The sequence below is a fragment of the Rhinopithecus roxellana genome, chromosome 19 (genome assembly GCF_007565055.1).
Source record: "Rhinopithecus roxellana isolate Shanxi Qingling chromosome 19, ASM756505v1, whole genome shotgun sequence".
Classification (NCBI taxonomy): domain Eukaryota; kingdom Metazoa; phylum Chordata; class Mammalia; order Primates; family Cercopithecidae; genus Rhinopithecus; species Rhinopithecus roxellana.
In genome coordinates, this window is record NC_044567.1 from 71,806,065 (window position 1) to 71,817,690 (window position 11,626).

Here is an 11,626-nt window from a genome sequence, read left to right on the forward strand (position 1 = left end):
TTTAAGAGAGGATTCTTTTTATCCTACATGTTTTATTTTTAAATCTTTTTATCTATTATTACATGTGCTGCTGAAGGGCGCACTGTTATTACCTAGGGTAGTTACATAATGTATCTATTATATTTATAGCTCGGTGGCATTTCCCCGAAATTCTTGTAAAAATAAATTTATATTTGATGTTGACTGTTATTGAATTGTGATAATTCAGATGCAATTTTTTCAGCTTGTATTGAAAGGTTTGTATGTTCCTTTAAAAAGGGCGTGTGTTTGGAAGGAGGACAGGAGCTGTGTGTTTGAAAGAGGACAGTGCAGTGTGCTGCCTGCGAAAATGCAATAAAGATGAAGTTTTCTCATCTTCACAATGATTGTGACCACATTGGTCTGGATTGCTTATCTGTCATCCAATGATATTTTTATTTAATGGGGTTTTAGTTATTTGAACGAATTAATTAACCCTGGAAAATAATGCTGCATCTTTCCTTTTTTTTTTTTTTTTTTTTTTTTTGAGATGGAGTCTCGCTCTGTTGCCCAGGCTGGAGTGCAGTGGCACAATCTCGGCTCACTGCAAGCTCTGCCTCCTCCGTTCACGCCATTCTCCTGCCTCAGCCTCCCAAGTAGCTGGGACTACAGGCAAAGGCCACCACGCCTGGCTAATTTTTTGTATCTTTTTTTTTTCTTTCTTTCTTTTTTTTTTTTGAGACAGAGTCTCACTCTGTCGCCCAGGCTGGAGTGCAGTGGCGTGATCTCGGCTCACTGCAAGCTCCACTTCCCGGGTTCATGCCATTCTCCTGCCTCAGCCTCCCGAGTAGCTGGGACTACAGGCGCCCGCCACCACGCCCGGCTAATTTTTTTGTATTTTTAGTAGAGGCGGGGTTTCACCATGTTAGCCAGGATGGTCTCGATTTCCTGACCTCGTGATCCGTCCGCCTTGGCCCCCCCAAAGTGCTGGGATTACAGGTGTGAGCCACCGCGCCCGGCACTTTTTATTTATTTATTTATTTATTTTTATTTATTTATTCATTTATTTATTGAGACAAGGATCTTGCCCCATTCCCCAAGCTGAAATGCAGTGGCTCAATCTCAGCTCACTGCAACCTCTGCCTCCCACATTCAAGCAACTCTCTTATCTCAGCCTCCTGAGAAGCTGGAATTACAGGCACCTGCCACCATGCCCAGCTAATTTCTGTATTTTTAGTAGAGGCACCATTTCACCATGTTGGCCAGGCTGGTCTGAACTCCTGACCTCAGGTTATCCGTCCCCCTTGGCCACCCAAAGTGCTGGAATTACAGGCGTGAGACACTGCATTCGGCCCATACAGTAAAACTATTTATGAGAGGAGGGAAGTATCTTGGGTTAGTTAGTAGAAATCAAAATACTGAAGTCAATGAACTCTGAGGAGACGCTTGACAGACACACAATAAGGAGGAGGAGGTTGCAAAGTGCTGATGTTTGCGTAACCACAAGCGGGGCTGAACCTAGAACGCAATTACTATTCAGCAAATGAACCGTGAAGCTATTGTACAGATTGCCTCCATTCTGGGACCCTCGTGTCGCCAGTACCATAAACCACATGCAAATGAGGCAAGTAAGATCTTGGAGGAATTTGAGAAGCGTCTGTGCAATGTCCAAGAGTCAACTTATAATGGGATGAACCTAGGGAGTTAATAAGAGTCTGCACGGAGCCTGAGCACTCAAAACATTCTTGGGATGGCGCGTGCAGTGGCTCATGCCTGTCATCTGAGCACTTGGGAGGCCCAGGTGGGCAGATTGTTTGAGCCCAGGAGTTCAAGACCAGCCCGGGCAACATGGTGAAACCACATCTCTATAAAAATACAAAACTGGGCCAGGCGTGGTGGCTCACACCTGTAATCCCAGTACTTTGGGAGGCCAAGGCAGGTGGATCACGAGGTGAGGTGATTGAAACCATCCTGGTGAAACCCCGTCTCTACTAAAAAAAAAAAAAAAAAAATGCAAAAAAAATTAGCCAGGCATGGTGGCATGCGCCTGTAGTCCCAGCTACTCAGGAGGCTGATGCAGGAGAATCACTTGACCAGGGAGGTGGAGTGGCAGTGAGCCTAGATCACGCCATGCTCTCCAGCCTGGGTGAGACAGAGCAAGACTCCATCTCAAAAAGAAACCAAAAAACAAAATACAAACACACCAACACACACACACACAAAACTTAGCCAGGTGTTGCGGTGCACGCCTGTAGTCCCAGCTACCCAGGAGGTTGAGGTGGGAGGATTGCTTGGGCCTGGGAGGTCAAGGCTGCATGAGTCATGATCATACTACTGCACTCCAGCCTGGGCAACAGAGCAAGACCCTCTCTCAAAAAAAAAAAAAAAGAAATTCAAAACTATTCTTGGGGAGTGCAGGTCTGTTGTGTCTATCTGCCAATGATGTAGTCACAGGGTAAACAGACCAAATATTGCCCATGTTTCCTGTTTAGTGCCATCTCTGCTGTTAGAGAATCCCAAGCCTAGAAGAAGGGAAAGCTCATTCTTCTGCTGACTTGGTGAATCGCCTGTGTGTCTGGCTGTTGGTCAGCATGCCATGGATTACTGCCTGAGTTGCCTTCCTGTCTCTTGCTGCAATCCAGTGAGGGTCCAAACAATCTTCTCAAAGTATTAGGATGAGTAGAAGTGAGCGTCAAAAATACAGGATTACTTTCCAGAATACATAAAGACCTTCTATATATCAATAAAAATGCAAAGCAACTTGATTTTTAAACTGCATATGAAACATGAACAGGAGGACTCGGAGAAGAAGAAATGACTGTATACAGATGAGTAACTTCACCTATCAGGACTGGCACATTAAGAGATTGGTAATATACCATGTTAGTGAGTGTCTTAGTCAGTTTGGGCTGTTCTAACAAATTCTCATAGACTGGGAAACTTAAAACATTTCTTTCTCACGTTTCTGGAGGCTGGGAAGTCCAAGATCCAGGGGCCATGAGAGGCAGTGTCTGGTGAGGGCCCATTTGCTGGTTTTGCAGACTGGAATCTTAAATATTTCTTTCGCATAGTTCTGGAGGCCAGGAAGTCCAAGATCAAGGTGCCAGGAGAAGTAGCATCTGCTGAAGATCGGCTTGCTGGTTTGCAAATGGCTGTCTTCCTGTTGCTCTGTCACCATGGCAGAGAGCAAAGAGAGAGAAAGCAAGCTGTCTCTTTTGTTAAAAGGGCACTAAAGCTACCATGAGGGTACCACCCTTAGAGCTAATACATCCCAAGGCTCTATATCCAAGTACAATTATATTGGAGATTAGGGTTTGATATGGTTTGTCTGTGTCCCCATTCAAATCTCAACTTGAATTGTAATCTCCCAGAATTCCCACGGGTCATGAGAGGGGACCCAGGCAGAGGTAATTGAATTGTGGGGGCCAGTCTTTCCTGTGCTATTCTGATATCCAAATAAGTCTCAAGAGGTCTGATGGGTTTATCAAGGGTTTCCACTTTTGCTTCCCTTTCATTTTCTCTTGCCGCCCACCATGTAAGAAGTGCCTTTCGCCTCCCGCCATGACTCAGGCCTCCCAGCCATGTAGAACTGTAAGTCCAATTAAACCTCTTTTTCTTCCCATTAAACCTCTTTTTCTTCCCAGACTGGGTATGTCTTTATCAGCACCGTGAAAATGGACTAAGACAGGGTTTTCAACATATGCATGTTGAGGGGCCACAGATTCAGTTCACAGCAGTGCGGATGCAGGGAAATGAAGACGCTCTAGGCTTTGGGTTGGAATACAACTTGTAATTAGACTTGTAAAGTCTTCAGAGACTCACATACGACTCTTGTGAAATCAAGGCTGTGTTCTGGCAGTTCTCTCACCATTGGCAAAAACCAGAAAAGTCTCATTTCCATTGGATATCCTGCTACATAATGAATTTTCACATTGAACATTTAATTTCCTATTTAAATAAACCCATCTGGAATTTGGTTTGTATATGTTTTTCTTTTTTTCCAAATAATTAGCTAGTTATCCCAGCCACCATTTGTGGCATAATCTACACTTTCCCCACTGAGATATGCCGTGATAGCATATAATGCATTCCTATAGAAACTTGGGACTCTTTCTGGATTTTCTATTCTGTTTATTGTATCAAGGATCATAAACTGGGGCCCCTGTAGCCCATTTCAGGCCTCCAGATGTGTTTTTGGTCTTGCTTTGGTTTTGGTCAGAAGTGTCTTTTTAAATTGTAAATTTTCATGCCTTTAGACAGCTCACAAAGTCAGGCCTATCTTAGAGCAAGGTACTTGCTCAAGCCCTAAGAGTACTTGAGGATGTTTTGCCTGGAGTGACACCAGCAACATCCTGTTTTAACACTTTCACCTCAGAACACATTTTGGTTGTCTAACAGTGGACATTCCCTCTCATTCTTCTTTTGTGATGGTTCCTTAAGTACTCAGTTCTCCAGATGAACTTTTTACACTGTTTTGTCAACATCTGTGGGGAAAAAACTCTCTGAAAGTTTGATTGCAATTGCATAAAATTCTAAATTCATTTGGATGGAATGTACAGCTTTACCATATTGAACCATCATTTAGACATTTTGTAAGTCTCTATTCAGTTCTTTTATATCTCAGGAGAGGGGAGGGGAGGGGAGGGTGGAAAAGCGGGAGGGGGAGGGGGAGGGGAGGTGGAAAGGGGGGGGAAAGGGGGGGAGGGAAGGGTGAAGGAAGAGAAGGGGGGGAGGGGAAGGGGGGGGGGGGGAAGGGGGGAAGGGAGAGGAACAGGAGGGGAGAGAGGAGAGGAGGGGGGAAGGGGAGGAAGGAAGGGAGGAGAGGGAGGGGAGGGGAAGGGGAGGGGAAGGGGAGAGGGGGAGGAGAAGGGGAGGGGGGGAGAGGGGGGAGGGAAGGGAGGGAGGGGAGGGAAGGGAGGGGAAAGGGGGGAGGGAAGGGGAAGGGAAAGGGAAGGGGAGAGGGAGGGGAGGGAAGGGGAGAGGAAGGAGAGGAGGGGGGGGGAGGAGGGAAGGGGAGAGGAAGTGAGGGGCGAGGGAGGGGAAGGAAGGGGAAGGGAAGGGAGGGGAAGGGGGAAGGGGAGGTAAGAAAAAGGGAAGGGAAGGAGAACGGGAGGGGAAGGGGAGGGGAAGGGAGGGCCAGGGGAGGGGACGGGAAAGGGAAAGGAGGGAAGGGGAGAGGAGGGGAAGGGAAGGGGAAGGGAAGGGGAAGGGAAGGGGAGGGAAAAGGAGAGGAAGGGAGGGGAAGGGGAGGGGAAAGGAGAGGAAGGGAGGGGAAGGGGAAGGGAGGGGAAGGGGAGGGGAGGGGAGAGGAAGGGGAGAAGAAGAGGAGGAAAGGGGAGGGGACGGGGAGGAGAAGGGGAGGGAAGGGAAGGGAAAAAATGGAGATAGGACAGACCTCTGTAAATCCCAGACAGCCCTGCGTCTTGCTCAGGGCCCCGAGGAGGGCAGTGAGACTCCAGAGAGGGATGGTGGTGTGCGAGGATCAAGACCACGAAAATCCCCATGATAGGCACCAAATCAAGCAGCAGAAAGAGCTTCCAGATACGAGGAGATCCCTGGGCAGGAGCAGAGGATGTCTTACAGCTACCTGTATGGACCAACCTGGCCCTGGACCACCTGATTTCACGGACAATCAGGGATATGCCTCATATACTGGGGGGACGGGTGATTCCAGAAACAGATGGCTTCCTCCTCAAGGGCTGGTGTTGCACAGCCCCCAGGCTGAGCTACGACCTCAGAGAAAGGGAGAGGAACCCCAGATTGACTGTGCCAGCCTCTCGGGATAAACAAGGAAACGTGCCCCTCCCAGGGGCTTGCATCGTGGGGTGGGGGCTGTCTTGCTTTCTCTGCTGAGCCCACTAGGCTGGCTGGAAGCGACAGGTGTGTGTGATGGCCCGCTCTGGATGGGAGGTTCCAGCGGAGCGTGGGAGGAAAGCAGCGCTGGGGCGGGCCGCGCCCCCCACACCACGTCTCCTCTTCCTCCTGGGCGGGGATGGAGGGGGCGGCGCACGGCCAGCAGGGGGCGCCAGACGACCGGCAATGCGGCAGGACGGGCTGGCCGCGCTCGGGACACGCCCCCGCCCGAGACCCCTAGCCCACCGCAGCCCACGCACCCCACCCAGCTCCCCGTCCCAGACAGAGAGCAGCGGAACGGGCGGCGTGGCCGGCGTGGGAGGGAGGGAGGCAGAGAGCACAGGGAGCCTGCGCCCGGTGGAGCATGCTCAAGGTCACGGCCAGAGTCCAGCCAGAGACCCCAGGGCGTCCGCCGCACACCCGCCGTCCCACGCGAAGACTTCCGACCTCCGGCCAGATGAGTTCATGCAGCCTGACGGGATCAAGGAAGGCGGCCACCACGGAGTCAACATTTTAAATAGGGTCATTTCTGTTACCGTGTTTTGGCATTTCTTCCTGTTTTAAGTTTCTGCAAACCAAAACGCGCAGGGCCGGGCGCGGTGGCTCACGCCTGTAATCCTAGCACATTGAGAGGCCCAGGCGGGCGCATCACCTGAGGTCAGGAGTTCGAGACCAGCCTGGCTAACATGGCGAAACCCCGTCTCTACTAAAAATACAAAAATTAGCCGGGCGTTGTGGCGGGCACCTGTAGTCCCAGCTAGTCAGGAGGCTGAGGCAAGAGAATCGCTTGAACCCGGGAGGCAGAGGTTGCAGTGGGCTGAGATCCCGCCATTGCACTCTAGCCTGGGTGACAGAGCGAGACTCTGTCTCAAAAAAAAAAAAAAAAAAAAAAAACTGGCGCAGGCCCCGAGTCTCTTCCTCCGAGGTGCCTGGACTGGGCCCTCCTCCTGTGCCTGTCCCTGCGCACCAGCCGCCCGTCCCCCCTTACCCCGCCCCCCACCACCGCGTGCTGGGCCTGCCCGCCTGGTTTATAACCTCAGGACTCCTCGCGACTCCACCCCTGCTGCCGCTAAGCGCCTCCTTTCTTTCTCTGCTCTTCTTCACCGCCATCCGACCAAGGCCCGGCCCCTCCCTCACCCTCACCCACACCTGAACCTCGGGGAGGCCCCAGGAGCAGGGCGCCCGCACAAGGCCGCTCCTCTACCCAATGCCCCTTCTCAGCCACACTCACCCAAAGCTGCCTCCGGGCTCTGGGCTCCATGGCAACCAGCATCTAAGCAGGCCTAATGCCTTCCCAGAGTTCCTGAGGGCTAAGGGCAGGAGCAAGAGCATGACCCCAGCAAGGGGAGGACCAATGGGGGCAGGGGGCAGAGGGCAGCGCCTGGGCTTGTGGGCCGCAGAACCAGGCAGCCTGTTGCTAGGTAACCACATCTCCCATCACTGCCCCAGCGCATCGTCCTGAGCCGCCCATCCTGTCTCCAGCCACCTTCTGTGGAGTCTCGAACACTATCATCTGTGGGACCCTGAAGGCCGAAGGGAGAAGCAAGAGCGCAGCCACCACCCCTGAGCCACCTGTGGCTCTGCTACCCACCATTTCACTGTGAAGAGTCAGCTGCCTGGGCCGTGAGGTCACTGCCACCATGAGTCTGGGTATCATGGAAGAGGAAGATCTGGCTGAGTACTTCCGGCTGCAGTATGGGGAGCGGCTGCTGCAGATGCTCCAGTGAGTGTCTGAGGCCTGGCTTGCCCACCCTTCTGTGCCTGGGACCACTCACACCCATCCCATGCCTCATCTTCCAACCTATCTGTCCCCTCCTCTCCTGTAACCCAGTGCCCCAAATAACCCTGGCACTAGTCCACCCCATCACGCTGGTCTCCACCCCATCACCCTCCCCAGCTCACTCCTGCATGGCCCTCTGTGCTTCTCAACACAGCATTCCTTCCCTCCAAAAGGGAGAGAGGCCCCTCTCCTTCCCCATGGGTATCTGTCTCCACGGGTTACTCCCAGCCCCAGCCTACCCCTTCTCAGAACACACAGACCTTTCGTGTTCATATCTTGGGCAGGAAACTCCCCAATGTTCAGGGACAGTCGGAGTCCCCATCCATCCGGCTACTGGAGAAGAAAAAGGAGACGAAAATCATGCATCATAATATGCTGCAGAAGAAGAAGGTGGGGACTCGGGGATGGAGTGCAGAGGGGCAGGAAAGGAGGAGAGTGGGCTGGGGCAACGGGAGAGCCTGTAGACAGCCCTCCATTGTCTTGGTGGGGTGGCTAGAGCCAGGAGTCCTCTATGTGGTCTGGTCTCTTTGGGGAGAACAGAAAGGATCTGGGTCTTGGGGGTACCACTGTCCAGGTATGCTCTGCTCTGAGCCAGGCATGGGATAGAAAGTGGGAGGCTCCTATGGACCCTCTTGGGCCTGGGCATGGAGCCTCTGGGGCAGGGATGCCGGGGTCTTCCTCGGTACTCATGTCAGGGGCCCTCCTGACCTCTCTGCTCCCCCACCCCCACCCCCACCCCAAAGATGTTTCAGCGCAGAATGGAAGCCCTGAACCTGCGCTGGGAGGAACTGAGCGTTAAGGAAGCCCAGCTGAAGGCCCACATCCAGAAGTTTGAGCAGTTCATCCAGGTTTGAAGGGGTGTGGGCAGCCACAGTGGCCGGGTGATCCACACTCCGCAGGTGGGCAAACTACCGCTCCTCCTCCTTGCTTCTGCTGATTCCTCGCCCTGAGTTAAAAGCATCCTTAGTGCTTCAGCATTGCCTGGCACCTCCCTAGGCATCCTTTATGTCCCCCACCTGTCTCTGTTTGTAATTTTCCATTTACCTGTCAGTCTCTGCTCCCTCTAGATGCCTGTTTCCTATTTCCTTTCCAGTACCTAGGACATACAGTTTATCCAGTAAATGAACCCATGGATGAATGAATGAAGATGCTACAGTCAGGACTAAACACTTGGGAAATACAGTGATGAATGGGACAGTTTTAGTCCCTCCACCCACCCCACCCCTCCATCCTTGTCCTTGCACTGAAGGTCCGGGCAGGGGATGGTTGAAGAACCAGGCACCAGAGTCCATTCCAAGACACCCTTTCTCACTTCAGTTCTTAGTGGAGCAATTTAATCATCTTAAAAATCCGGATTTATCCAGACCCACTCCAATTTGCACTTACGTGGCCCTGAAGGGCCTGGTCCAGCTCCGGGAGTGGGTAATGATTGCCGTCGGGGCCACAAGAAGCCTCACTCTGAAGCACCTTCCTTCCTGCTCTGTGTCTAAGCCATGTGGGACAGGAAGTCCTTGGACCGGGCACATTCTCCAGAGGTCCAGTTCTTAGCAGCCAGAGAAACACTTATGGAGTGGTTGGGACAGAAGATTTGGGCATGATTTCTCCAAATGGCTCTCAGAGGGTCGGTAGCTTCAATTCCTAGAGAGTTTGCTACAAATACAGACCGCAGGGGCTTCCCTTGTTGCTTTCAGCATGTCTGAGGTTGGGCCCAGGCTTCTATATTTTTTTAAAAGCTCCCCAGGCAGTTCTGATGACCAGGTGGATTTGAAAGTCACTGGTTTAGACCCCCTCAGTCCTCTCCTGGGCTTACAGGGCAGCATACAGATCCTCCATGCACCTCCCTCAGTGGCCTCCAAGTGCCACCACCACATACACCCGTCCATGTGGAATCACAGGAGCCCCTGAAGGGAGAAAGGAGCCACACAGGGTGAGGGGTGGGCTTGCCCCTAATCTTAGGGGAGGGCTCTGCAGAAGAAAGAGGCAGGATTGGATTGATTGCAGTAACAGCCTCGTTCTGTCCTCTGGGCATCGAACTGCCTGTTCCATCTCCTCCCTCAGTGGGATGCCATTCTGAGCTCCTAAGAGCATACTCTCCCAGTGGCGTTACTCCCCAGGCCCTACAGTACCAGGCGCATCCCCTCTCTCCTCTTCCTGGAGCTCCAGCCCTGTTGCCCCAGCTTGTGAAAGGGAGAGGGGCTCCTGCCTCCCATCTCCACAGCTGGGAAAACGGAGGCACCGAGTACCAAATCGGGAGAAAATTCCCGCCTGTCTGGGAGTGGTCCTTCTGCTCCATGGAAAACGGCCACCACTAAGAACAGAAACCACAGAAGCTTTGTCAGGAGGGTTCCTGCTCCCACTTCTGGACTTTCTTAGTCTTCTCAGGGGGTTGAGTTCTTCCAGACTCTGAGCCCAGTGCAATGTAGGTCTTCCCCAGTCCACTCTCTGAAGTCCAGAGCAGTCCAGAGCCCAAGTCCCACAAGAAAGAACCATTTCCCGTCTGCCCCCTCCCGACCCCAGGTCACCTCTTGACTCTGGATTAAACCTATGTCCTCACAGCCCCCTGAGCCCCACCTCAGTCCACAGAAATCTCTTCAACCAGGTTCCAGTAACCCTGGAGAGCCTTTTCCTTCACCCCTCTTCTGCCCCATGGGTGGCCCAGCAATCTCTGCCTGTTGCCAGGATGGTTTGTGCAGACAGAAGGGTCTGAGGGCACCACCAGCCCCAGAAAGGCCTGGGCCCCGGGAGGGCCGGGAGAGGCTTTCTGACCAGCACCACCTCCCCTGGCCCCAGGAGAACGACCAGAAACGGATCCGCGCCATGAAGAAAGCCAACAAGGAACGAGAACTCAAGCGCCAGCACATGCAGGAGCTGACCAAGGGCAAGCAGGAGATGGTGGCGCTGCGGCTGGAGCACCAGCGGCTGAGCGCCAAGCTGCAGGGCTACTCCATCTTCAACAAGTACCTAGAGAAGGTGGTGGAGAACTCCGAGGTGAGTCCAAGGAGCCTGGGGGCCCGGCCCTGGCACCTTCCTCAGCCCCACCTCCTCTTCCCCGGGGGTGGAGTTCAGGCTCAGCTGGCTGGGGACTGTGGATCCTCTGGGCCCCACGGGCTCTGCAGGATGGGCACCCTGCTCCGAGGAGATGCAGCCAGCCCTAGGGGGCAGTGGGGAGCAGCTAAAAGAAGCCTCTGGTGAGGCTGGAAGATTTTCTCAAGGGGTGGGGCCTAGAGCTGTGCCTTTGTGTGTCTGTGTGAGTCACAACTGTGTATCTATCTTGTGTGAGTTACATGTTTATGTCTACATGTGTGTCCATGGCTGTGTCTGTCTACAGGGGTGTGTGTGTGTGTGCGTGTGTGTATCAGCACGTGGCCTCCCTGGATCCCTGCATCCCCTCCTTTCAGTGTCTTCTGTTTACTGGAGAGTAAATTAGGGAGAGGAAGGGAGAGGACTTGGAAAAACACCCAACCCCCTGCAGAACTGGGGTGCCTCGTTTGTGCTGGGCCCCGGGGTTGGTGCTTCACACAGGTAGCTTCATTCAGTTTGCTGGTCAGCCCCAGGGAGAGCCCAAGCTGACCATCCTTTACAGAGAAGGAAATGGAGGCTCCGAGAGGTTAAGTCACCTGCTCAGAGTCTAACAGCTCGTCAGCGAGGAGAGCCTTTGCTTTCAGCCACTCCTCAGTGGGCCCCACAGTGCCACTGACAAGGGCTCTCCCTGCAGTCCCTGTGGCCGTAGCCCAGGGAACTTCTTAGTTCCTCTGTGCCTCTTGCGGCGTCTGACACTGCGATGTCCCTCTCAGAAACCCCCCTCTGCCTTCAACTCGGTGGCACTCCCTCTCTCCCCTACCTCTGCCCCCTCCTTCTCAGGTTCCTCGGGTGGGGGCGCCTCTTCCCAGGTCCTTCTTTTATTTTATTTTATTTTATTTTTTTTGAGACGGAGTCTCGCTCTGTCGCCCAGGCTGGAGTACAGTGGTGCGATCTCCGCTCACTGCAAGCTCCGCCTCCCGGGTTCACGCCATTCTCCTGCCTCAGCCTCCCGAG

The 11,626-nt window shown here is 53.1% G+C and overlaps 1 protein-coding gene across 1 annotated transcript; it reads left to right on the top strand.

Annotated features, from left to right (window-relative positions):
* Nucleotides 1-6,102: 6,102 nt before the first annotated feature.
* CCDC42 (coiled-coil domain containing 42) lies at nucleotides 6,103-11,321 on the top strand. The gene is made up of 6 exons (XM_030924114.1): nucleotides 6,103-6,333; nucleotides 7,341-7,534; nucleotides 7,876-7,981; nucleotides 8,335-8,439; nucleotides 10,382-10,579; nucleotides 11,307-11,321. Exons 2-6 carry the CDS (start codon nucleotides 7,452-7,454, stop codon nucleotides 11,319-11,321), a joined length of 507 nt encoding a protein of 168 aa, XP_030779974.1. The 5' UTR covers nucleotides 6,103-6,333; nucleotides 7,341-7,451.
* The last annotated feature ends 305 nt before the right edge of the window (nucleotides 11,322-11,626 follow it).

Coding starts and splice junctions, on each gene's coding strand:
- CCDC42 (XM_030924114.1), top strand. CDS start 7,452: ATGAGTCTGGGTATCATGGAAGAGGAAGATCTGGCTGAGTACTTCCGG. Junction 7,535..7,875: donor CGGCTGCTGCAGATGCTCCA/GTGAGTGTCTGA, acceptor TATCTTGGGCAG/GAAACTCCCCAATGTTCAGG. Junction 8,440..10,381: donor AGTTTGAGCAGTTCATCCAG/GTTTGAAGGGGT, acceptor CCCTGGCCCCAG/GAGAACGACCAGAAACGGAT.